The following is a 25,528-nucleotide window of genomic DNA, read 5'->3' on the forward strand; positions in this document are numbered from 1 at the left end:
GAAAGAATGCAGAATTTTGGGGAAAGTGGAGAGTGGGTTTACAGGATGGCTCATTCAGAGAGCTGGCAGGAGCACGATCGGCCGAAGTGCCTCATTCTGTGCTTCAGGATTCTATGATTCGACGTTTCAGTGTTCCTGAGACTCTATGATTTAATGATTCTATAATACGGTGATTCTCTGATTTTATGATTCTGTTAGTCTGTGATGCTGTGATTCATTGATTCTCTGATTCTATGATTCTATGATATTGTGATTATGTGATTTTTCTGATTCTATGATTCTATAATACTCTGATTCTATGATTATATCTGTGACACGGGCGCCTTTGTACTGAGTGTTTACTATAATTTGCTTGTCTCCCGCTGAATTGCAGTTAACTTAATGACGATCATTGTCCTGTCTCGTGGAAAGTGCGGACTCTCCAAATGTGTCACTCGCTACCTGGTGGCCATGGCAGCGGCGGATCTATTGGTCGTTATCAATGATCTGATATTGAGGCAGATCCCCATTACTTATCGTCCACAGTTCACTTTTCTATACCACGTTCCCGTGTGTAATATTCACGCCGTCTTGCTTAATGCAGCTACTGACTGTTCTGTCTGGTTCACCGTCACTTTCACCTTTGATCGATTTGTGGCCATTTGTTGTCAGAGGCTGAAAACTAATTATTGCACCGAGAGAACGGCGGCTGTGGTTTTAGGAACAGTGACTGTTCTGTTCTGTTCAAAGAATATTTTTTGGTACTTTTTCTATAACGGTGATTATATGTTATCCAATAGCCCCTGGTTCTGTGGTGTGACAAGCGGTGCACTATATTCGCAGATATGGGCAGGCATTGAATTCCTCCATTATCTTCTAACTCCGGGTGTCCCATTTGTTCTGATTCTGTTGCTCAATGCTTCAACTGTCAGACACATTTTAGTGGCCAGCAGAGCCCGCAGGAGACTCCGGGGTCACAGCAGGGGAGAGAGTCCCCGTGACCCAGAGATGGAGAACCGAAGGAAATCCATCATTTTACTGTTTGTTATCTCGGGGAATTTTATCCTGTTATGGGCGCTGTTTCTGGTGTTTGTAGTTTCTGAGCGAATGTGGTTTATGCGGTATTCCTCTGTATATCTCCCTAAATTCGTACAAGAAATGGGTTTCATACTTCAGCTTCTGAGCTGTTGTACAAACACCTGTATTTATGCTATAACACAGACTAAATTCAGAGAGTAGTTGAAGAATGTGGTGAAATATCCATTTATTTTAATTGTCAGGTTAATTAAATAATTTACAGAATGGAAGACTTCCTGACATTAATTCTTACTTGGACGCTATTCGATTCATCCTCTTCCCTGAACATCCAATCTCCCAAAATGACGCACAATGGTTACTGTATATACACCCCACAAGATGTCCACCTTCATCTTCCCAAGTAACTCGGCGTGGACAATAAAGGAGCCTTTTCAGCGTCATCTATATTCGGCAGAACTTTTCTTTAAGTGCCATCTGTTAGTTTGTCCAATCATTCACTGCGGTCTCTGCGATTACAAATGAACAATGTTCGATATTCCAGCAAGCATTTTGGGATTATCATAGAATCAACAAATGGTTTCAGCGCATAAGCATGTTATTCGGCCCATCTAGCCCCTGCCGGCTCTTTATAAGAGCAATCCAGTTCGTGGCATTTCCCCACACTTTCCCTGTCGCCCTTCAAATGTTTTCCCATTAATTATTTACCAAATTGCACTTTGAAAGCCACGATTGAATCTGCTTCCACCACCCTTTCAGGCAACGTATTCCAGTTCACAATTGCTCGCTGGGTCAAAATGTTTTCCCTCATGTAGTCGAGGGTTCTTTTGCCAATCACTTTAAATCTGTGTCCGCTAATTCTCAACCCGTCCACCAATGGGAACAGTTTCTCTCCATTTACTTTATCTATAACCTTCATGATTTTGAACACTAGTGTCAAATCTCGTCTTACCCTTCTCTTGTCTAACGAGAACAACCACAGCGTCTCCAGTCTATCCGCATAAATGTAGTCCCTCATCCCTGGAACCATTCTATTAAATCTTTTCTGCACCCTCTCCAAAGCCTTCACATCCTCCCTAAAGTACGGTGCCCATAATTGGACACAATTCTAAAGTTGTGGCCGAACCATTGTTTTATTAAGGTTCAACATAACTCACTTCCTTTTGTACACTATTCTTCTATTTTTACAGCCCAAGGTCCAGTCTGATTTTTTAAACACTTTCACAACCTGTCCTGCTACCTTCAAATATTTGTGTACATATGCCGCCAGGTCTCTCTGTTCCTCCACCCCCTTTAGATTTGTAACATTTAGGTTATATTGCCTCTCCTCATTCTTCCTGCCTAAATGTAATCACCTCGCATATCTCTGTGTTCAATTTCAGATGCCATGTGTCCGCCATTGCACCAGTCTCTCTATATCTTCCTGAATTCTATTTCTATCCTCCTCACTGTTGATTACACTTCCAAGTTTGTGTCTTCTGCAATTTGAAATTGTGCCTGCATACCCAAGTTCAAATCATTAATCTATGTCAACAAATCAGTTCTCCTAGTAAAACCCCTGGGGAATATTTCCAAATACCTTCCTCCAGTCCGAAAAACAACCGTTCACCACAAGGCTCTGTTGCCTGTCACTTAGCCAATTTAGTATCCGTGCTGCCTCTGCTCTTTTATTCCGTGGGCTTCAATTTTGCAATTTTCAAAAGTTGACGAAAGTTTATAATGATTTCAGGAGAGACCCGAACAGAGAGCAAATGTACGATGGAGCTCACAGTCCTTGTGATACTGGGATGAAGACCTCATTTCGGACAGTCCTCTGTCATGCGTTTCATATCATTAGTGAGTGTGGTTGACAGGGTAGAAAACTCACGAGTTTCAGTAACAAAGGCACTGTCATCAGCAGAAATTAATTTCCGTTATCTGGTCTCGTGGAGTTTAAGTACAGTTTAAAAAAGGATAGATGCTAGGACTGATCCCTGAGGGAAAACAGTGATTTGGTATCTCCGTGGCATGATGCAGTCGGCCATGTGTACTCTGAAACTTCGCCAAGGGGCCTAATTGGTTAATCTAAACACGGAGACAGATTGAGTGCTGAGGGGTTGAAACTTGTGAGGAAACCGGAATAGATGCAGGACAGAGGGGAAAAGAGAGAATAAGGAACCGAGCCAAACTGGATAATAACAAGCAATCACGGAACTGAGCTGGAAAGTGGAGGAAAGGACACGAATATCTTAATGTCCTGGGGCTGAGATGATGATGTTTGATTGTGTCTATCTTTAAACTCGCTGTCTCACTGTGCAGGTATTTAAAGTGTATTATAGGATGGTGTGAGTGTGACGAGGGTCTGAGACGATGTGCAGTCGAGTGGGAGCAGCGCCCTGTACGGGGTGAGCATTGCACTCTTTATTTTCTCTCTCCCCTCTTTCTTTCCTTCTCCACTTTCTCTTCTCTTCTTAATTTCTCTGTCTTTTCATATTTCTTTCCTATTTCTTAACCTTACTTTCTGCCTCCACCTCCGTTCTCAGTATCCTGTTTTACTGCCTTCCATTCCTCCCCATCCTATTTCCATTGTCTTGCCACTCTCTTTTCATCTATCTCTCTCTTTACACTTTTTCGCTATTTTCTTTATGTCCTCAACTCTGCCATTTTTCTCTCTTTAATTTTCTCTCTTTGCATGCTGTCTCTCTCTCTGACTCTGTTTTTCTCTCTCTGTCTCTGTCTCTGTCTCTGTATATATCTATCTCTGTCACTCGGTATCGATCTCTCTCCCTGTCTCTCTATCTATCTATCTATGTCTCTCTCAATCGATCTCTATCTCTGTTTCTCTCCGTGTCTCTCACTCCCTGTGTCCCTCTCTCTCGTTGTATGTCTATATTTCTACGTATCTTTCTCTTTCTCTCTCTCCCGTTCTCTCTCTGTGCATCACACACTCTCTCTCTGACTCTGTTTTCTATGTCTCTCTCTCTCTCTATCTATCTCTCTCTCTCTGTCTCCGCCTCTGTGCCTCTCTCACATACTCTCTCTATCTGTTTCCGACCCTCCATCTGTCTCTCTGCATTTCCCTCTCTGTCTCACCGTGCCTCTCTCTGCCTCTCTGCCTCTTGCTCTCTCTCTCTCTGTGCCACTCTCTCTGTGCCTGTTTCTCTGTACCTCTCTCTCCGTCTTTCTGTCTCTTTCTCTACTTTTGTATCTCACTCTCACACTCTCTGACTCTCTTTCTATCTCTCTCCCTGTCTCTGTGCGTGTGCCTCTCTCTTTGCGTCTCTGTGCCCATGTGTTTTTCTCTCTCTATCTCATTCTCTGTGTCTGGCTCTCTCTCCATCTCTTTCTCTGGATACCTCTCACCCCGTATATCTCTCTCTCTCGCTATGTCCCTCTCAATCGTATCCTATATTTCTCTCTGATACTGTCTCTCACTGTCTGCCTCTCTTTCTGTCTATCTGTCTCTCTCTCTCTGCTTCTCTCTCTGTCTCTCTATCTCCCATTCTCTCTCTGTCTCCCGACCTCCCTTTCTCTCTCTCTTTCAGTCTCTTACTGTCTCTGTGTGATTTTCTATCCGCCTTCCTCTCTCGTTCTCCGTGTCACTCTCTGTTTTTTCTCACTCTCTCTGTCTCTTACTCTGTCTCTCTCTCTGTCTCTCTCTGCTTCTCCTTCTCACTGTATCTGTGTCTCTGTCTCTCTCTGTCTCTCTCACTGTCTCAGTGTGATTCTCTATCGGCCTCTCTCTCTCTCTCTCTTCTCTCCCTGTGTGATTCTCTAACCGCCTTTCTCTCTGTGTTTCTCTCTCTCACTCTCTCTGTGTGATTCTCTATCCGCCTTTCTCTCTATCTCTCGCTCTCTCTCCCTCTCTCTCTCTCTCTCTCACTCTCTCTGTGTGATTCTCTATCCGCCTTTCTCTCCATCTCTCGCTCTCTCTCCCTCTCTCTCTCTCTCTCTCACTGTCTCTGTCTGATTCTCTATCCGCCTATCTTTCTCTGTCTCTCTCTCCCTTTCTCCGTGTCACACTCTGTTTTTCTCACACTCTCTCTCCATCCCCCTCTATCTCTCTCTGTCTCCGTCTCTCTCTCTCTGTCGGCGTGTGTGCATCTCTGTGTGTCCCCGTGTCTGTGTGTGTCTCTCTCTCTCTTTCTCTCTCTCTCTGTCTCTCTTTCCATGTCTTTTTGCCTTGTCTCCCTAGCTCTCTCTCTCTTTCTCTTTCTTTCTCTCCCTATCTTTCTCTCTCTATGACTCTCTGCTACTCTCTCCACCTCTCTCTCGCTGTCTCTCTTTCAATTTCTCTCTCACTTTCTCTTCCTCCTTCAACCAGGGAACAAGCTATTCTAGATTGTGTATTTGCAACGAGAAGGCGTTGATTAATAATCTTGTTGTGCAGGTTCCTTTAGGGAAGAGTGACCATAACATGATAGAATTCTTCATTAAGATGGAAAGTGAAGTAGTCCAATCCGAAACAAGGCTCTTAAATCTAAACAAAGGAAACTACGAAGGTATGAGGAGTGATTGGTTATGATGGATTGGGGAGGTTCATTAAAAGACATGATGGTGGATAGGCAATGGCTGACATTTAAGGAATGAATGCATGAATTGCAACAGTTATACATTGCTTTCTGGCGCAAAAACACGAAAGGAGATGTAGGCCAACCATGGCTAACAAAAGAAATTAAGGATAACATTAGATCCAAAGAGGAGTCATATAAAGTTGCCAGAAATGTAGCAAGCCTGAGGATTGGGAGCCGTTTAGAATTCAGCAAAAAAGGACCAATAGATTGATCAAGAGGGGAAAAATTGAGTGTGAGAGTCAACTTGCAAGGAACATAAAAGTGGACTGTAAAAGCTTCTACGTGTATGTAAAAAGAAAAAGATTAGTGAAGATAAATGTAGGTCCCTTACAGTCAGAAACGGGAGAATTTATAATGGGGGAACAGGGAAATGCAGAGCAATCAAACAAATACTTTGGTTCTGTCTTCGTGGAAGAGGACACAAATAACTTCCCAGAAATGCCAGGGAACCAGTGGAATAGTGAGAAGGAGGAATTAAAGGAAATTGATAAAAATATTGTGCTGGAGAAACTAATTGGACTGAAAGCCAATAAATCTCCAGGGCCTGATAATCTGAATCCCCGAGTACTAAAAGAGGTAGCCATGGAAATAGTGGATGCATTGGAATCATAGAATCATAGAATCAAGAAAACAGGGGCTAGAGTAGGCCATTCGGCTCTTCGGGCCTGCTCCGCCGTTCAAAGTGGTCATGTCTGATCTCGAACTCAGTACCTTGTTACGATATTTCCCCTTATCCCTTGATCCCTTTAGCATTAAGAAATATATCTATCTCCATCTTGAATAAATTTAATGACTTGGCCTCCACTGCCTTCTGCGGTCGAGAATGCTACAGGTTCACCACCCTCTGAGTCAAGAAAATTCTCCTCATCTCGGTTCTAAATGTCATCTCCCAAAATTCTATAGATTATGAACAGTTCCCGCAGATTGGAGGGTGGCAAATGCAATTCCACAATTTAAAAAAGGAGGGAGAGAAAAAACAGGGAAATACACACCGGTTAACCTAATATCAGTAGTAGGGAACATGCTATAGTCTATTCTAAAGGATGTGATAACAGGACGTTTCGAAAATATCAACGGGATGAGACAAATTCAACATGGATTTATGAAAGGGAAGCCATGTTTGACAAACCTACTAGAGATTTTTGAGGATATAACTGGTAGAATAGATAAGGGAGAACCAGTGGATGTTGTTTATTTGAATTTTCAGAAAGTCTTTGATAAAGTCGCACATAAGAGGTTAGTGTGCAAAATTAAAGCACATGGGATTGGTGGTAATATACTGGCATGCATTGAAAATTGGTTTACAGACCGGAACAGAGAGAACATAAGAACATAAGAAATAGGAGCAGGAGTAGGCCAATCGGCCCCTCGAGCCTGCACCGACATTCAATAAGATCATGGCTGATCTGATCTTAACCTCAAATTTAAATTCATGTCCAATGTCCTGCCCGCTCCCCGTAACCCCTAATTCCCATTACTTCTAGGAAACTGTCTATTTCTGTTTTACATTTATTTAATGATGTAGCTTCCACAGCTTCCTGGGGCAGCAAATTCCACAGACCTGCTACCCTCTGAGTGATGAAGTTTCTCCTCATCTCAGTTTTGAAAGAGCAGCCCCTTATTCTAAGATTATGCCCCCTAGTTTTCGTTTCACCCATCCTTGTGAACATCCTTACCGCATCCACCCGATCAAGCCCCTTCACAATCTTATATGTTTCAATAAGATTGCCTCTCATTCATCTGAACTCCAATGAGCAGAGTCCCAATCGACTCAACCTCTCCTCATATGTCCACCCCCTCATCCCCGGGATTAACCGAGTGAACCTTCTTTGTCCTGCCTCGAGAGCAAGTATGTATTTTCTTAAGTATGGAGACCAAATCTGTATGCAGTATTCCAGGTGCGGTCACACCAATACCTTATATAACTGCAGCTATACCTCCCTGTTTTTATACTCTATCCCCCTAGCAATAAAAGCCAACATCCCGTTGGCCTTCTTGATCACCTGCTGCACCTGAGTACTAACCTTTTGATTTTCTTGCACTAGGACCCCCAGATCCCTTTGTACTGCAGTACTTTCCAGTTTCTCACCATTAATATAATAACTTGCTCTCTGATTTTTCCTGCCAAAGTGCAGAACCTCACATTTTCCAAAATTGTATTGCTTCTGCCAAATCTCCGCCGACTCAGCCAGCTTGTGTATATCCCCTTGTAGGTTTTTTATATCCTCCTCACTCTCCACTTTTCCTCGCATCTTTGTATCATCTGCAAACTTTGATATTTTACACTCGGTCCCCTCCTCCAAATCGTTAATATAGATTGTAAAGATTTGGGGACCCAGCACCGACCCCTGTGGTACACCATTGGCTACTGGTTGCCAGTCTGAGAATGAACCATTTATCCCAACTCTCTGCTTCCTGTTAGATAACCAATCCTCCACCCATGCCAGAATATTACCCTCAATCCAGTGATTCTTTATCTTGAGCAATAATCTGTTCTGTGGCACCTTGTCGAATGCCTTCTGGAAGTCTAAATACACTACGTCGACTGGTTCCCCTTTTTCCACCCTGTACGTTATGTCCTCAAAGAACTCAAGCAAATTTGTCAGACATGACTTCCCCTTCATAAAGCCACGCTGACTTTGTCCTATTAAATTATGTTTATCCAAAGATTCCGCGAATGTCTCCTTAATAATAGATTCCAAAATTTTACCCACCACAGATGTTAGGCTAACTGGTCTATATTTTCCATCCTTCTGCCCACTACCCTTTTTAAATAAGGGTGTTACATTTGCAGTTTTCCAATCTGCCGGGACCTTTGCCCAGTCTGGAGAATTTTGGAAAATAATTATTAAAGCATCCACAATCCCAACAGCCACTTCCCTCAAGACCTTAGGATGTAAGCCATCAGGTCCAGGGGATTTATCCACCTTGAGTCCCATTAATTCACTGAGTACCAGAGTAGGAATAAATGAATCTTTTTCGGCGTGGCAGGCATTGACTAGTGGGGTACCACTGGGATCAGTGCTTGGCCCCAGCTATTCACAAGATATATCAATAATTTGGATGAGGGAACCAAATGTAATATTTCCAAGTTTGCTGACGACACCAAACTAGGTGGGATCGTGAGTTGTGAAGAGGGTGCAACGAGGCTTCAAGGCGATTTACATAAGTTGAGTGAGTGGGCAAATTCATGGCAGATACAGTATAATGTGGATAAATGTGAAGTTATCCACTTCGGAAGGAAAAACAGAAAGGCAGAGTATTATTTAAATGATGATAGATTCGGAAATGTTGATAAACAATGAGATCTGGGTGTCCTTTTACACCAGTCACTGAAAGCAAACATGCAGGTGCACAAGCAGTTCGGAAGGCAAATGGTAATGTTGGCTTTCATTGCAAGAGGATTTGAGTATAGGAGCACGGACGTCTAACTGCAATTTTACAGAGCCTTGGTGAGACCACACCTGGAGTATTGTGTGCAATTTTGGTCTCCTTAACTAAGAAAGGATATACTTGCCATAGAGGGACTGCAGCGAAGGTTCACCAGACTGATCCCTGTGATGGCAGGACTGTCATATGAGGAGGGCATGAGTCGACTCCACCTCTGGTCACTCGAGTTTAGAAGGATGAGAGGGGATCTCATTGAAACATAAAAAGAGAGGCACAGAGAAGGAAACATAGAACATAGAAAATAGGAGCAAGAGTAGGCCATTCGGCCCTTCGAGCCTGCTCCGACATTCAATATGATTATGGCTGATTTCTTTTTCGTCTTCATTTCCACATCGTTCACCTGAGGAAGGAGGTAGCCTCCGAAAGCTTGTGAATTTAAAATAAAATTGCTGGACTATAACTTGGTGTTGTAAAATTGTTTACAATTGTCAACCCCAGTCCATCACCGGCATCTCCACATCATAAAAAAGTCTGACAGGGCTTGACAGTCTGGATTCAGGGAGGATGTTTCCTCTGGCTAAGCGGTCCACAACAAGGGGTCACAGTGTTACAATACGTCGTAGGAGATTTAGGACTGAAATGAGGAGAAATGTCTTCGTTCAGAGAGTGGTGAACCAATGGAATTCTTTACCACAGATGGCTGTGGAGGCCAAATCACTGAATATATTTAAGAAGGAGCTCGATAGATTTCTAGAAACAAAAGGCAACAAGGGGTATGGGGAGAGAGCGGGAAAATGGTATTGAGATCGAGGATCAGCCATAATCATATTGAATGTCGGAGCAGGCTCGAAGGGCCGAATGGCCTACTCTTGCTCCTATTTTCTATGTTCTATGTTTCCTTCTCTGTGCCTCTCTTTTGTGCCTATGCCCCATTCTCTCTCTCTCTCTCTCTCTGCCTCTGTCTGTCTCTCTGTTTTTCTCTCCATCTCTGTATCTCTTTCTCTGACCCTTCCTCTGTCCCCCTCTTTCTCTCTCTCTCTGTGTCTCCCTCTCTCTGTTTATGACTGTCTCTGTCGATCTCTCTGCGTTTCATTTTTTCTGCCGATCACTCTCTCCGTGTCCATCTCTCGGTCCCTTGCTCTGCGTCTCTTTCTCAATCTCTCACTCTCGCTGTCTCTCTTTCTTTCTCTCAGTCTCTCTGTCGATGTCTGTCTCTCCCTGACTCTCTCCCTCTGTCTCTCTCTCTCTCTCTTTCTTTCTCTTCCCCCCCCCCGTTTCTCGCCCTCTCAGTGCCTCTCTCTTTTTCTTTCTGTATCTCTCTCTCTCTGTTTCTCTCGCCCTGTGTGTATGTCTCAATGTCTGACTCTCTCTCTATTCCTCTCACTCTCTTGATCTGTGTCTCTCTCCCTCTCTCTGTCTCCCTCTTTCCTTCTCTCTATCTGACTCTTTTTGTCTCTATCTGTCTCTCTCTGTCTCTGTGCCTCTCTCTTTCTTCTTCTCTCTCTCGCTCTCTCTATCTCCGTCCCTCTGCCTCTCTCTCGCTCACTGTGCTTCTTTTTCTCTCACCGTCTCTTTCTCCATCTCCCTTTCTCTCACTGTGCCCCCTCTCTCTCTCTGTTTGTCTCTCTCCCTCTCTTCTCCCTGCCCCTATTCCTCTGCGCCATTCTCTCTCTGTGTCTCTCTCTGTCTCTCTCTACCTCTCTCTGTATCTGTGTGTAGTATTTCTGCGACTCTATGTGTCTCTCTCTCTGTCCCCACTCTCTCTGTCTCTGTGCGTGTCTTCCTATCTGCGTCTCTCTCTGTTTGCGTCTCTCTCTGTTTCTCTCCCTCTCATTGTTTCCATCTCTCTGTCTCTCACTCTCTTCCCCATCGATCTCTCCCTCTATTTCTGACTTTCTCTCTTTACATTTCTCTCTGTGTTTCTCTCCATCTGTATTTGTGTCTCTCAATGTGTCTCTGTCTTCTCTGCCTCTCTCTCCCTGTCTCTCTAACTCTCTTTCTCACTCTCTCTCTGTTTCTCTCTCTTTCTCTCTCTTTCTCTGTTTCTATCTCTCTGTCTCTCTCTCTCTCGCACTGTGTCTGTGTGATTCTCTCTCCGCCTTTCTGTTTCTATCTCTCTTTTTCTTTCTCCGTGTCACTCTCTGTTCTTCTCGCACTCTCTCTCTCTGTCTCTCACTCTGTCTCTCTCGCTGCCTCTCTCTCTGTCCCACTCTCTCTCTGTCTCTCTCTCCGTCTCTTTCTCTCTCTCTGTCTCCCTCGCTGTGCCTGTGTGTGTCTCTGTCTGTCCCCGTGTTTCTGTAGTTTGTGTGTGCCTCTCTCTCTCTCTATCTCTCATTCTATCTGCCTTTCTCTCCATGTCTCTCTGCCTCGTCTCCCTCGATCTCTCTCTCGCCTTTCTTTCACTCGCTATATTTTACTCTCTATGACTCTCTGCCACTCTCTCTCTCTCTCTCTATCTCTCTCACTCTCTCGTTGTCATTCTCTGTTCCTCTTTCTCTGTGCCTATCTCTCTTTCTTTGTCTCTTTCTTTGTCTCTGTCTCTCTCTGGCTCTGTCTGTCTCTATTTTTATCTCCACCACTGTATCGCTTTCTCTGTCCCTCCCTCCGTCTCTGTCTGTGAGTCTCTCTCTCTCTCCAACTCTCTCTCTCCGCGTGTCACTCTCTCTGTCTCTCTCTCTCTTTCTTCGTGTCTTTCACTCTGTCCCTCTCTCTGTGTCTCTTTCTCTATGTCTCTCTCCCTTTCTATTTGGATGTGTGTGTGTCTCTCTCTCTGTTTCTCTCTCTCCATGTGTGTGTGTCTCTCTCTGTCCGCCCCTCTCTCTGTTTCTCTCTCTCTCCTGCTCTGTGTCTCTCTCCCTCCCTCTCTCTCTCCCTATTTCCTTCTCTCTCTCTGAATCTCTTTCTCTGTCTCTCTCTGTCTCTGTCTCTCTCTCTCTATGCCTCTTTCTCATTCTTGCTCTCTCTTTCTCCGTCCCTCTGCCTCTGTCTCGCTCAATGTGCCTCTTTCTTTCTCAGCATCTCTCTCTCTGTCTGGCTCCATCTCTCTCTGTCTCTCTCTCGCTGCCTCTCTCTCTCTCTCTCTCTCTCTCTTCCCCCGCCTGTCTATATCCCCCTGGGCCTCATTCTCTCTCTCTCTGTCTCTCTCTGTCTAGGATAGCAGATTGGTTACAACTCAGCAATTTTATTCCCTTCTATTAATTATCCAATTCATTTTTGAAAGCCACGATTGAATCTGCTTCCATCACCGCTTCAGGCAGCGCATTGCAGATCATAATCACTTGCTGCATAAACATGTTTTCCCTCATGTCGCGTTTGGTTCTTCTGCCAATCACCTTAAATCTATGCCCTCTTGTTCTCGACCTTTCTGCCAATGGGAACAATTTCTCTTTATTTACTTTATCTAAACCTGTCTCGATTTTGAACACGTCTATCAAATCTCCTCTTTACCTTGTCTGCTCTGAGGAGAACAACCCCATCTTCTCCAGTCTATCCACGCAACTGAAGTCCCTCACCCCTGGAACCAATCTCGTGAATATTCTCTGTACCCTTTCTCAGGCCTTCACATCATTCCTAAAGTGTGGTGCCCAGTATTGTACACAATTCTCCAGCTGTGGCCGAACCAGTGATCTACAAAAGTTCAAAATAACTTCCTTGCTTTTGCACCTTTTGTAATCTATCCCTCCATTTATTTGTTTTTTAAAACGCGTTCTCACCCTGCACTGCTACGTTCAAGGATTTGTGCACATATACTCCCAGGCCTCTCTGTTCCAGCACCCACTTGGAACTGTACCAATTATATTATATTGCTTCTCCTCGTTCTTCCTGTCAAAATGCATCACTTCGCACATCTCAACGTTAAATATCATCCGCCATGTGTCCGCCCATTCCACTAGCCTGTCTATATCCTCTTCAAGTCTATTACTATACTCCTCATTTTTAATACACTTCCAAGTTTTGTGTTTTCTGCAAGTTTTGAAATTGTGCCTGCACACCTAAGCCCAAGTCATTATTATACATCAAAAAAGCAGTGGTCCCAGCACCGACCCTCTGTATCTCTGTGTGTCCCTCTCTCTCTGGGTCTCTCATTTTGTGTCAATCACTCTGTGCCTTTTTATCTGTCTCCCTCCCTCTCTCTGTCTCTCTCTGTGTATCCCTCTCTCTGTTTAGGCCTTTCTCTGTCTCACTGGTCTCTCTCTCTCTCTCTCTGTCTCTTTCTCTCTCTATTTCTCTCTGTGTCAGTCTCTGTGTGTGTCTCTCTATGTCTCTCTCGCTCTGTGTGTCTGTATCTCTCTCTGGGTATCTCTCTCTGTATCTCTTTGTATCACTTTCTGTGTCTCTCTCTGTCTCCCTCTCTGTGCGTATGTCTCTCCCTGTTTCTGACTGCATGTGTGTCTCTCTCTGTCTCGCACTGCATCTCTCTCTCTCTGTCTCGCTCGTTCAGTTTCTCTTCCTCTATGTCTCTCTCTGTCTCCTTCAGTGTCTCCGTCTTTGTCTACGTCTGTGCCTCAGTCTGTTTGTGCCTCGCTCAGTGTCGCTTTCTCTGTCACTCTCTCTGCGTTTCTCCGTCTATGTCCCCTCTCTCTGTTTCTCCGTCTCTGTCTCTCTCCGTCTCTCTCTGCGTCTTTCTCTCTCTCTCTCTTTCTGCCTCTCTGTTTCTCTGTCTCTCCTTCTGAGTCTCTCTTTGTGCCTCTCACTCTCTCGCTACCTCTATCTCTCTCTTACTCTCTCTCGCTGTCTGTGTCTCTCTGTCACTTTCTCTGCGTTTCTCCGTCTATGTCCCATTCTCGCTGTCTCTGTCTCTGTATCTGTCTCTCTCTCTCTGTCACTTTCTATCTCTCTCTCTCTCTGGATCTGTCTCTCTGTTCCTTTCTCTCCTTGTGCCCCTATCTCTCTCTTTGCCTCTTTATCTCGTTGTGCCTCTCTCTGTCACTCTCTCTGCGTTTCTCCGTCTATGTTCCCTTCTCGCTGTCTCTCTCTGTATCTGTATCTGTCTCTCTCTCTGTCACTCTGTGTCTCACTTTCTCTGTCGTATCTCTTTCTCTCTGTCTCTCGATCTCTCTCTGAGTTTGTCTCTCTGTGCCTCTCTCTCCCTGTGCCCATTTTTCTCTCCTTGCCTCTCTCTCTCGCTGTGCCTCTCTCTGTCACTATCTCTGCGTTTATCCATCTATGTGCCCTGTTCTCTGTCTCTCTCTACCTCTCTCTTTCTTTGTCACCCTGTGTCTCGGTTTCTCTGTCTCTTTATCTTTTTCTTTCTCTCTCTGTTTCACTCTCTCTGTGCCTTTCTCTCTGTCTCTCGCTCTCTGTTTCTCTCTCTGCCTCTTTCTATGCGCCTTTCACCCTGTGCCTCTCTCTGTCTCTCTCTGTCCTCCCTCTCTGTCTCTACCTCTGTGTCTCACTCTTTCCCTGTGTCTCTCTCTATGTATATCTCTCGTTGCGTATATCCCTATTTCTGTCTCTCTCTATCTGTCTCTCTCTCTCTGCCTCTCTGCGCCTGTTTCTCTCTTTCACTGTTTTGTTCTGTGTGATTCTCCCTTTCCCTGTCTCTCTCTCTCGGTTTTTCTGTTTCTCTGTGTGTTTCTCTCTGTCCCTCTCTCTCGTCACTCTCGCTGTGTCTTTCAACCTGTGACTCTGTGTGTCCCTTTCTCTGTCTCTCTATCTGTCTCTCCCTCAATGTGTGTGTCTCTCTCACTCTCTCTATCTCCCTGTCTATGTCTCTCTCTCTCTCTGTATCTCTATCTCGCTCTATAACTCCCCCTCTCTATCTGTGTGTGAGTCTATCTGTGTCTCTGGTGTCTACCTGTCTCTCTCTCTGTATCTCTCTCTGTATATCTATCTCTGACTGACTAATTCTCTCTCGCACGGTCACTGGGAAAGGAATTGATTACCGGATGGTACTTGGGAATGTAAGTGTTTACTAGATGGTCCATTGGAATGTAAGTGTTTAACGGATGGACCCTGGGAATGTAAGAGGTTACAAGTTGGTACTTGGAATGGAAATCTTTCTGTACAGTCCCTGAGAATATAAGTATTTTCTTGACGGTCCCTGGGAATGTAAGCCTTTACTGGATGGTCCATGAGAATGTAAACATTTACTGAATGGTCACTGGGAAAGTAAGTGTTTACCGGATGGTCCCTGGGAATGTAAGTGTTTACTGAATTGTACCTGGGAATGTGACAGTTTACTGGATGGTCCCTGGGAATGTAAGCATTTACCGGATGGTCATTGGGAATGTATGTGTTTACCGGATAGTCCCTGGAAATGTAAGCTTTTACTGAACGGTCCCTGGGAATGTACGCATTTACCGGATGGTCCCTGGGAATGTGAGTGTTTACTGAATGGTCCCTGGGAATGTAAGCATTTACCGGATGGTCCCTGGGAATGTAAATGTTGACCGATTGTCCCTGGAAATGTAAGTGTTTACCATACACTCCCTGGGAATGTACATTTTTCCGGATGGTCCTTCAGAATATAAGTATTTACCGATCCTTCACTTGGAATGTAAGTGTTTACCGGATGCTCCCTCCGAACGTACTCCTACTCCTACTTTCGACAAGTCATGTTATATTGCACAGAGACAGCTGACTCCTCCATCACGGTTTACAAGTGAGACACAATCTCTCCACAGAACACTCCGGCATGTTCAATTTGACCGGTGGAGCGTGGATTGGTCATAATATTGGATAGAGTTGTGTTCTATTGCTGAAAAGCCTGCAGCTCTCGCCGTTATTGAAATGGTTTAATAATTACAGTAAAAGGATATTTCACCACTTTCTTCAACTGTTCTCTGAACTTAGTCTGGTTCAAGGCGTAAATACAAGTGTTTGTGCAGCAACTCAGAAGTTGCAGCATAAATCCTATTTCTTGTATATATGCAGGAAGAGATAAAACATCACCGAGAAACTGCCACATCCGATTCCATACGGAATGTATCATAAACATCGCCCATAACAGTATGAAATTCCCCGAGTTAACAAACAGTAAAATCATTGATTTCCTGCGGTTCTCCATCTCTGGGTCAATTGAACTATCCCCACTGCTGTGGCCTCGGAGTCTCCTGCGGGCTCGGCTGGTCACCAAAATGTGTCTGACGGTGAAAGCATTGAGGAGCAGAATCAGAACAGATGGGACACACGGAGTTAGAATGTAATGAAGGAGTTCGATTACTGTCCACATTTGTGAATCAGTAACTCCGAGTGTTATGTGGCAAAACCACGGACTATTATTAAGTAGATGTTTACTTCTCAACACAAAGTACCAGAAAGTGTTTTTTTAACAGCTCAGCACAGTCACTGTTCCTAAAACCACAGCCGCCGTTTTCTTGTTGCAATATTTAGTTTTCAGCTACTGGCAACAGATGGTCACAAATCGATCTAAGGTGAAAGTGATGGTGAACCAGACAGAACAGTCCGTGGCTGCATAAAGCAGGACGGCGTGGTTTTTTACACACGGGGATTGACCGCAGGAAAAGAAACTGTTCCCAATAAAAAAATAGGACCCTGTCTCAATATCAGATCGGTGATAACGACCAGTAGGTCGGCTGCTGCCATGGACACCAGGCAGCGAGTGACACATTGGGAGAGTCCGCACTTCCCCTGAGACAGGATCACAATCGTCACTAAGTTAACTGTAAGGTGGGGAAATAAACAGGGAAATTATACCTCAGGCTTGGAGCAAAAGCAGTGATTTGATGGAGTTCGGGGTTAAATCTGCAACTCATTAACGACATCCAATAATAGAATCTAATTCTATTACCTGGGGAGATGAATGCAGGGTTTATTATCCAAATAATCGGTAATATTGTGGGGTCAATGAATGAATGGGAATAAATGCAGCATGAACTTTAACAGGTGTAGGATTAATGGGAGATTAAATGATGGCCCTTACTCTAGCCACTCAGATAAAAGCACTGTCCAAGGTAACACGGACACAAAGGAGCAGAACCTCTCAGGAACACTTCGTGTCCCGGGATCAGTCAACATTTGGACCGGGACGATTTGCTTCTGTTCCCCGGTGTAAGGTTGTGGGAAATCCTGATTGGGTTCCTGTTCCTGGTTAGAATATTAATGTGGTTGCATTTTATTGAGAATTGAAAAGAACGGAACAGAAAACATGCTTTAATTACGGGTAATATTATTTAAAAATGCACTAATGTAATATGCAAATTGTAAGATAATAAATACAAGTCCATTGCAGTTATAAAGATAGCTAGACTGTAAGATATGATTTCAAGATTGACTTTTCCACATTTTTGTTGAAATAGACAAACTGTAGCAAATTGGAAGGAAGGTTTTCCAAATAATATTACAATAACATTATTAAGAATGGGCTGGGACTTAAGCTCATTGAAACCATTGACCATGTATTTATTAGTTTCGAATCTGACGATTTATCCAAAGGGCAAAGTGGCCGGTGATTTTTCCCTTGTTGATTTCCAACTCGTGCAGAGAATATGAGACGAGAAAATATCAAAAGATGTTCATATCCTCAGTACATCACGTACAATCAGGTGGGGACGTTTATCCTAAAGTACAACAGTAAATAATAGAGAGTCACTCTGGGTCTCATTGAGAGATCTGATCAACTGTGTCAGACGGGCATGGGATTCAATTGTAATTTCAAAACAAAGATTAAAAATAATTATATTGTAATCTAACAGAATAAACATTTTGTGAGATTGTGAATTATAATTGTAATCCTATTGCAACAACCAGAAGCAGCGACACTAATCCGGAAATGGAGATTGTGGAAAAGGAGACACTGACTGGAGCTCAATCATTAGCGGATATTTTCAGATATTTAAAGATGTGTACGTGATCTGTCAGGATTTGAGCCGGTGACTCTGTGTCAGTAACCACACCCAGCAGAAGATGAACCATCTCCTAAACAGTGAACACACTCGTCTGATCTGTTACAAATGTTCAGTGTAGATCGCATCCTGAAATTCGTGAAATAAAGAGTTCATCCAATATAATTGCTGGAGTTGAATGAAGTACATGTGAATCTCGGTAACACCACATCATACAGAGAATCAATAGATGGCTATAGATACTTAAAAGGTACACCGACAGCAGCACGGATGGGACAGGGAATGACAAGAACAGTAATACAGTTAACCATGCTTTAAAGAATTAATAGATGGACATTCAGACTTACCAGGGACAACAACAGCAGCGAACATGGTGCAGTAAATCTTTTGTATATCCTGAAATGCTCTTAGTATCCGAAACTGTATTAGAAAACTTTCAAAATTAATCTTCCAAAACATGATTTCTCTTCTGTGAGAGTCGCAGACAGTCTTTGTTCTCGAGGCAACGCGCTCTTGATAAGAGGTGACATAGCAAAGGGAGCTCCTTATTGAGAACAGAGAGACATCCCCGAGTGATATAATTAGGTGTTATTGTAACTGACATTAATTACAGTAATAGTACAAACAGTCTGTTTGAAACATTTTCACTCAAGCACATTTCCACAACAGAATCTATTTCAACTAATTGTACACATTTTTAAATTGAAGGTGAGCGAATCCAGAATATTTAGCCTGCCCCTAAAATACCGAGCAAAGAAAATGATGAAAAAGTGACAGAATAAGGGAGGAATGAAAGAAGAGAAAAGCTGGATGGCCCCAAACGTGTTTTCTGTTTTATTCCATCCCAGGCCATAGAGGTACAAATTTCATGATAAATAAATTTTCCGAAATGGCAGAATCTTACCAGACACCGATCCTGGTGATGGGACGATGGAACCCGCCTAAACTACACTGTTTCCGCCTCAATCCAGGGATTTAATTCAGGGCGCATTCTCTATTGGCTGAAACTGCAACAAGAACAACAATTACTTATTTCATGGCAGTGACCTTACCCAGTCAAAGACGTCATGGTGCTTTACAAACGGGAGGAGAGAATAAATGGAGAAAAGTGTTGATAACAAGTTTCAAAGGAAAACGCTTAAAATATAAACAAATGAGATAAAAGCCCTGTAAAAATCTAAACATTCCATGAAACGCTCTGGAAAAGTTTGCAGTCCCGCGGAAACACAGTGTATACTTTAACAGTCTCATAGAAACACGCTATAACATTTTATAGACTCACCGAACTATCATATGGACATGAACACACCCAAAGGAATAATCTGTGTACATTCTTGCAGACCTCACACAACTATTGTATGGACAAGGACACATTCAGAGAAACACCCTGTGAATATTTATAGACTCACACAACTATCGTAGATACATGAAGAACTCTGAGAAAAAGGAAAACACCCACTAAATATTCATAGATTCACACAGCTGCAATTGAAGTGTGAATTGATGCATTTTAATAAAAGAGTGAGGAGAGGCAATATGAATTCAATTGTGCAATTTTAAATTCTGTGATTGAATAGTGAAACCTGGGGATTACATACACAAATACATGAGTACTTTGCATCTGTCTTTACCAAGGACGAAGATGCTGCCAGAATCTCAGTAAAGGAAGATACAGTTCAGATAATGGATGGGCTGAAAATTGATGAAGAGGAGGCACTTGAAATGCTGGCTGCACTTAAAGTAGATAAGTCACCCAGTCCGGATGGGATGCATCCTAGGTTGCAAAGGGAGGTAAGGGTGGAAATTGCGGATGTACTGGCCATAATTCTAAAAACATCCGTAATACGGAGGTGCTGTCACTGGACTGGAGAATTGCAAATGTTACATCCTTGTTCAAAAAAGAGTGTAAGGATAAACCCGGCAACTACAGGCCAGTCAGTTTAACCTTGGTGGTGGGGAAACATTTAGAAATTATAATCCTGCACAGAATTAACAGTCACTTGGACGAGTGTGGACTGATTAGGGAAAGCCAGCACGAATTTCTTAAAGGCAAGTACTGTTTAACTCAGCTGAAAGTGTTTTTGATGAGGTAAGAGACAGGGTAGATGAGGGAAAGGTCGTTGATGGGTGTATATGGACTTTCAGAACGCGTTTGATGAAGTGCCACATGGTCGGCTTATCAGCAAGATTGCGGCCCATGAAATAAAGGGGGCAGTAACAATATGGATACAAAATTGGCTAAGGGACAGGAATCAGACACAATTTCCTTTCCTTGTACAATTTGTACAGGGCACAATTTGATCATTTTCAGATTACACAAATATTGGAAGGGTAGTAAACATTGAGGAGAATAGTAATAGACTTCAAGAGGATATGGACAGGCTGGTGGCATGGGCATAAACGTGGCAGATGAAATTTAATGCAGAAAAATGCTGAGTGACAGATTTCGGTAGGAAGGACGAGGAGAGGAAATATAAACTCGAGGGTACAATTCTAAAAGGGGTACAGTAAGAGAGAGACCTGGGAGTATATGTGCACAAATCGTTCAAGGGGGCAGGACAGGTAGAGAAACATAGAAACATAGAAAATATGAGCAGGGGTAGGCCATTCCGCCCTTCGACCCTGCTCCGCCATTCAATATGATCATGGCTAATCCTTTATCTCAATATCAAAGTCCAGCTCTCTCCCCATACATCATGATGCCTTCTGCTTCTAGGAATCTATCTATCTCCTTCTTAAATATAATCAGTGACTTGGCCTTCACAGCCTCCTGTGGGAGATAATTCCAGAGGTTCATCACCCTCTGAGTGAAGAAATTTCACCTCATCTCAGTCCCCAAATGTCTACTCCGTATCCTGAGACTGTGACCCCTCTTTCTGGACCACCCCCCCCCCCCCAACTCCCAGCCAGGGCAAACATCCTTGCCGCATCCAGTCTGTCTCGCCCTGTCAGAATTGTATATGTTGCAATGAGATCCCGTCACATTCTTCTCAACTCGAGTAAATCCAGGCCGAGTCGACCCAATCTCTACTCAGACAACAGTCCTGCCATCCCAGGAATCAGTCTGTTGAACCTTCACTGCAATCCCTCTTTCCCTGTATGGCAAGTATATCCTTTCTTAGGTAAGGAGAACAAAACTGCACACAATACTCCAGGTGTGGTCTCACCAAGTCCCTGTATAACTGTAATAAGACATCTTTGCTCCTGTACTCAAATCCTCTTGCAATGAAAGCGAACATACCATTTGCCTTCGTAACTGCTTGCTGCACCTGCATGTTTGCTTTCAGTGACTGGTGTATAAGCACACCCAGGTCCCTTTGTACATCAACATTTGCCAATCTATCACCATTTAAATAATACACTGCCTTTCTGTTTTTCCTTCCGAAGTGGATAAATTCGCATTTATCCACGTTATACTGCATCTGCCATGTATTTGCTCACTCACTCAATCGCCCTGAAGCCTCTTTTCATCCTTCTCACAACGCACGATCCCATCAAGTTTTGTGTCGTCAGCAAACTTGGAAATATTACATTTGGTTCCCTCATCCAAATCATTGATTTATGTTGTGAACAGCTGGCCCAAGCAGCGATCCCTGCGGTACCCCACTCGTCACTGCCTGCCACCCCGAAAAAGTCCCATTTATTCCTACTCGCTGTTTCCTGTCTGTTAACCAATACTCACTCCATGCCAGTATATTACCACCAATTCCATGTCCTTTAATTTTGCACTCTAACCTCTTATGTGGGACTTTATCGAAGCTCTTCTGAAAATCGAAAGAAACCACATCCACTGGTTCTCCCTTATCTATTCTACCAGTTACATCCTCAAAAAACTACAGTAGTTTTGTCAAACGTGATTCCGTTTTCATCAATGCACGTTGACTTGTCTAATCCCGTTGACATTTTATAAATGTCCTGTTATCACATCCTTTATAATGGACTCGAACATTTTCCCATCTACTGGTGTTAGGCTAACTGGTCTGTAGTTTCCTGTTTTTTCTCTCCCTACTTTTTAAAAAAGTGGGGTTACATTTGCCACCCTCTAATCGGCAGGAACTGTTCCATACTCTATAGAATTTTGGAAGATGACAGCCAATGCATCCATTATTTCCATGGCTACCTCTTCTGGTTTTCTGGGATGCAGATTATCAGGTCGTGGCGATTTTTCGGCCTTCAGTCCAATTAATTTCTCCAGCACTATTTTTTACTAATACTAATTTCCTTTAATTCCTCCTCACTAGTCCCTTGGTTCCCTAGAATTTCTGGGAAGTTATGTGTGCCCTCTTCCGTGAAGGCAAAGACAAAGTATTTGTTTAATTGCTCTGCCGTTTCATTGGCCCCCATTATAAATTCTCCCGTTTCTGACTGTAAGGGACCTGCATTTGTCTTCATCATTCTTTTTCTTTTCACATACTTGTAGAAGGTTTCACAGTCCACTTTTATGTTCCTTGCAAGTTTATTGTCAGACTCTATTTTCCCCTCTTAATCAATCGTTGTTATTTTTTTTTGCTGAATTCTGAACTGCTCCCAATCCTCAGACTTGTTACTTTTTCTGCCAACTTTATATGACTCCTCTTTCCATCTAATACTATCCTTCATTTCATTTGTTAGCCAACTCCGAGCCCAAATAACTCAGGCTCCCCTTTCACTTCCCCATCTCTTTCTCCTATCCATCTCTTTAACTCTCTGCTTACCCTTTCCTTCGCCATTTTTGACCTCGCCCCCTCCCCACTCTCAATCATTCTCAGTCACTCACCCAATTCATCCATTGAAAAGTCTGAAGCGACATTTGATCTGGTCCGCACGGCTCCTGTCCCCAGTCAGGACTCCGGTACTCGGGGATTCGGCTGATCTCCCCGCCTTTCTCTCCCTGTCCACAGTGAAGAATGTGCGACTCGGGGATTCTGCTGAACTCCCCGCCTTGCTCTCCCTGTCCCCAGTGAAGACTCTGGTACTCGGGGTATCGGCTGAACCCCCCCCCCCCACCGCGTTGCTCTCCCTGTCCCCATTGAAGACTCTGACACTCGGGGATTCGGATGATCTCCCCGCCTTGCTCTCCCTGTCCAGAGTGAAGAATGTGGTACTCGGGGATTCGGCTGATCTCCCGCCTTACTCTCCCTGTCCACAGTGAAGAATGTGGTACTCGGGGATTCTGCTGATCTCCCGCCTTACTCTCCCTGTCCCCAGTGAAGAATGTGGTACTCGGGGATTCGGCTGATCTCCCCGCCTTACTCTCCCTGTCCCCAGTGAAGAATGTGCTACTCGGGGATTCGGCTGATCTCCCGCCTTACTCTCCCTGTCCCCAGTGAAGAATGTGGTACTCGGGGATTCGGCTGATCTCCCCGCCTTACTCTCCCTGTCCCCAGTGAAGAATGTGGTGCTCGGGGATTCGGCTGATCTCCCCGCCTTAGACTGAAGATCTAAATGTCCTGGGTTTGGGCAGTTTTTGGTTATTTAGTTTCCCCATCTTAATCACATTTATTTACAGTGAAATTTCATACCCGTCATTGAAGGATTGGGGATGGAATAGAGAGACATCAAGGGTGGGAACAATCGCATCGTATTCATTTTATTTATTTGTTCCATTCAGCCTTTCCCTCTGGTTTTTGGTCTCTCTCGGTGCAGGGTGAACATTTGATTTGATGCAATTGTCCTAAACTGATGCCTTTTGTACATCTCGAGTTGGCCAGACACGCTGTGTCTGTCTGTTGCTGCTTGTGACCATTGGTGAGAACAGGCGCCGAAATAAACGTTTATCAGCAAATCGCAGAAAGACAAATTGAAGGAAAGATCTGATTCTCCGCCCAGAGGGGAAGATGCAACGCAAGTTATTCTCAAAAAATTCCCCCCGACTTTGTGTCTAGATTTGTACCAAAAGCCTGGATTTTAAGAGTTTAAAAAAATCGAAAGAATTAAAGTAAACTTGTTATGGTTCATGCGGGGGTTGAACCCACGACTGGGACTAATTTAGGAAATTAATCAACGCTGTGAACAGTGAAAGGTCCATTCTAATTACATTTCGCATTTGTCTGGAAAGCTTGTCTCCTTCTCCTCGGACCGACCAAGAACCAAAGCGGGAAACTGTTATTGGGCCTCAGTGGAAAAATCGGGTTCAGTGATTTGAAAATGAAGGAGTCAGGGTGGCCGAGCGGTCTAAGGCGCTGCGTTCAGGTCGCAGTCTTTTCTGGAGGCGTGGGTTCGAATCCCACTCCTGACATTTCGTGTTGCACAAAAGCAAAATCACATTTTGTGCCTTCGGCTGAAGGTTACTTTTTCTGCCCTGTTGATTTCCTCCTTCCAGCAAACCAACCCGACACCCGTCCACTGCCGATTTGCTTTTATTTGTTGTAAGAATGTATAGTGTTGGGAGTCAGCAGAACACGGCCCGTGGAATCAATCCATTGTAACATTTACCAGTGTAGACCAATACCTCAGTCACTTGCCTCACGGGGCTGAATGGGGATCTAGATGTGGCTTGTTGTAATTGTGAATACGAAATAAAATTAGTAATTGACAGTCTTTGGACCTGTGATCTCAACACGCAAATTCGCATGACGTATACATGTGAACTTCCACACTTTTGTATGTTGTTGGTAAAATGATCAGATGAGAAGCAGAGTGTGCGAGTGTTGTTTCGTAGTTGGGAATGTTTTACTTCCTTGATTCCTGAATGGTGGGAGATGTTTGTTATGAAATATAGACATGTGAAGCACACCTCCCTGTATTGTGTGTGTGTGTGTGTGGTGTTTTCTACTAAAATCTGTTCATGTAGCTAAAACGGTGTCGCCAAAGCCACACCGGCGGCTAGTCACCAATTTCGATTGGACAACACTGGCATAGAGCCTGGTCGAGTGTGCTGAGCCCGGAAACTGATGCACCAGGCTTGTCAGGGTGGGATTCGATTTTCGTCGCGAACAAACTTTCCAAAGTCACGGATGGATTGGCGGTTGCTGTTGCATAAATATCACAGTCAAACAAACCCACTTACACTTTCTATGGACACACTTGAGGTTGTGAAATAATGGGGGGGTTTAGTTAAGGTTCTTTAATTGAGGCGGCATTAGCTGGGGTTGTATGATCGAGTGGAGCAGTAGTTGCCCTTGTGTGTTAGACGTAGGGAATTTAACAAAGACTGCACCAGATACCTGGTGTCATAAGCCCTGAACATTTTAATCCATTCCTATAATACCGTCTGTAAAATGAGAACGGATGACAATTCCACAAAGGCAAAACACTAAAAAACGAATTAAAGTTTTGACTGTCACTCGGTAACCATGTTAGTATTTCCTTCAATCTAAAACAGAAAATTACAGGTTGGTTAATGGCGATCAGAGCAATTCTTCATCTTTTTTTTAGAGTTTAATGAGTTTTGCTTAATTAATACAGTAAACTGTTTTGTAATAGTTAATTCTGGTTGTGTTGTGCTGACCCCCCAATACAATACATTCTTATCACCATTAAAATGAAACCTCCCGCAGATGGAGGTCGGGATGCAGCTCGGAATAAAATTTAGTCAATTTGCTTCTCGTAACTTTTCAGCGGTGCAGAAGGCTGGATTACCTTATATGCAGAGCATGATTGAGCTCCAGAGGACAGAATGCAGAGGGTTTGTCGACGCAGCACACGTGGAGCCAATCAAATGTCTCAAGGTGGTGTGCTGATAAAAGGCGAATGTGAATTTATCCCAATTCAGGCGACCGCACGGGTACAGAATGGAAAATGTTCCTGCGGGGAATCAAAACGGCATTTCCCACATGGGACACA

At 43.8% G+C, this 25,528-nt stretch overlaps 1 protein-coding gene and 1 non-coding gene across 2 annotated transcripts; both read left to right on the plus strand.

Moving 5' to 3' along the window:
- Nucleotides 1-381: 381 nt before the first annotated feature.
- On the plus strand, nt 382-1,218 carry LOC137312916 (probable G-protein coupled receptor 139). Its single transcript, XM_067979289.1, has one exon. It carries the CDS (start codon nt 382-384, stop codon nt 1,216-1,218), a length of 837 nt encoding a protein of 278 aa, XP_067835390.1.
- Nucleotides 1,219-23,898: 22,680 nt separating this feature from the next.
- On the plus strand, nt 23,899-23,981 carry trnal-cag (transfer RNA leucine (anticodon CAG)). Its single transcript has one exon. It is a non-coding gene; the product is annotated as a tRNA-Leu (tRNA).
- Nucleotides 23,982-25,528: the final 1,547 nt, after the last annotated feature.

The sequence above is a fragment of the Heptranchias perlo genome, unplaced genomic scaffold (assembly GCF_035084215.1).
Source record: "Heptranchias perlo isolate sHepPer1 unplaced genomic scaffold, sHepPer1.hap1 HAP1_SCAFFOLD_44, whole genome shotgun sequence".
NCBI lineage: Eukaryota > Metazoa > Chordata > Chondrichthyes > Hexanchiformes > Hexanchidae > Heptranchias > Heptranchias perlo.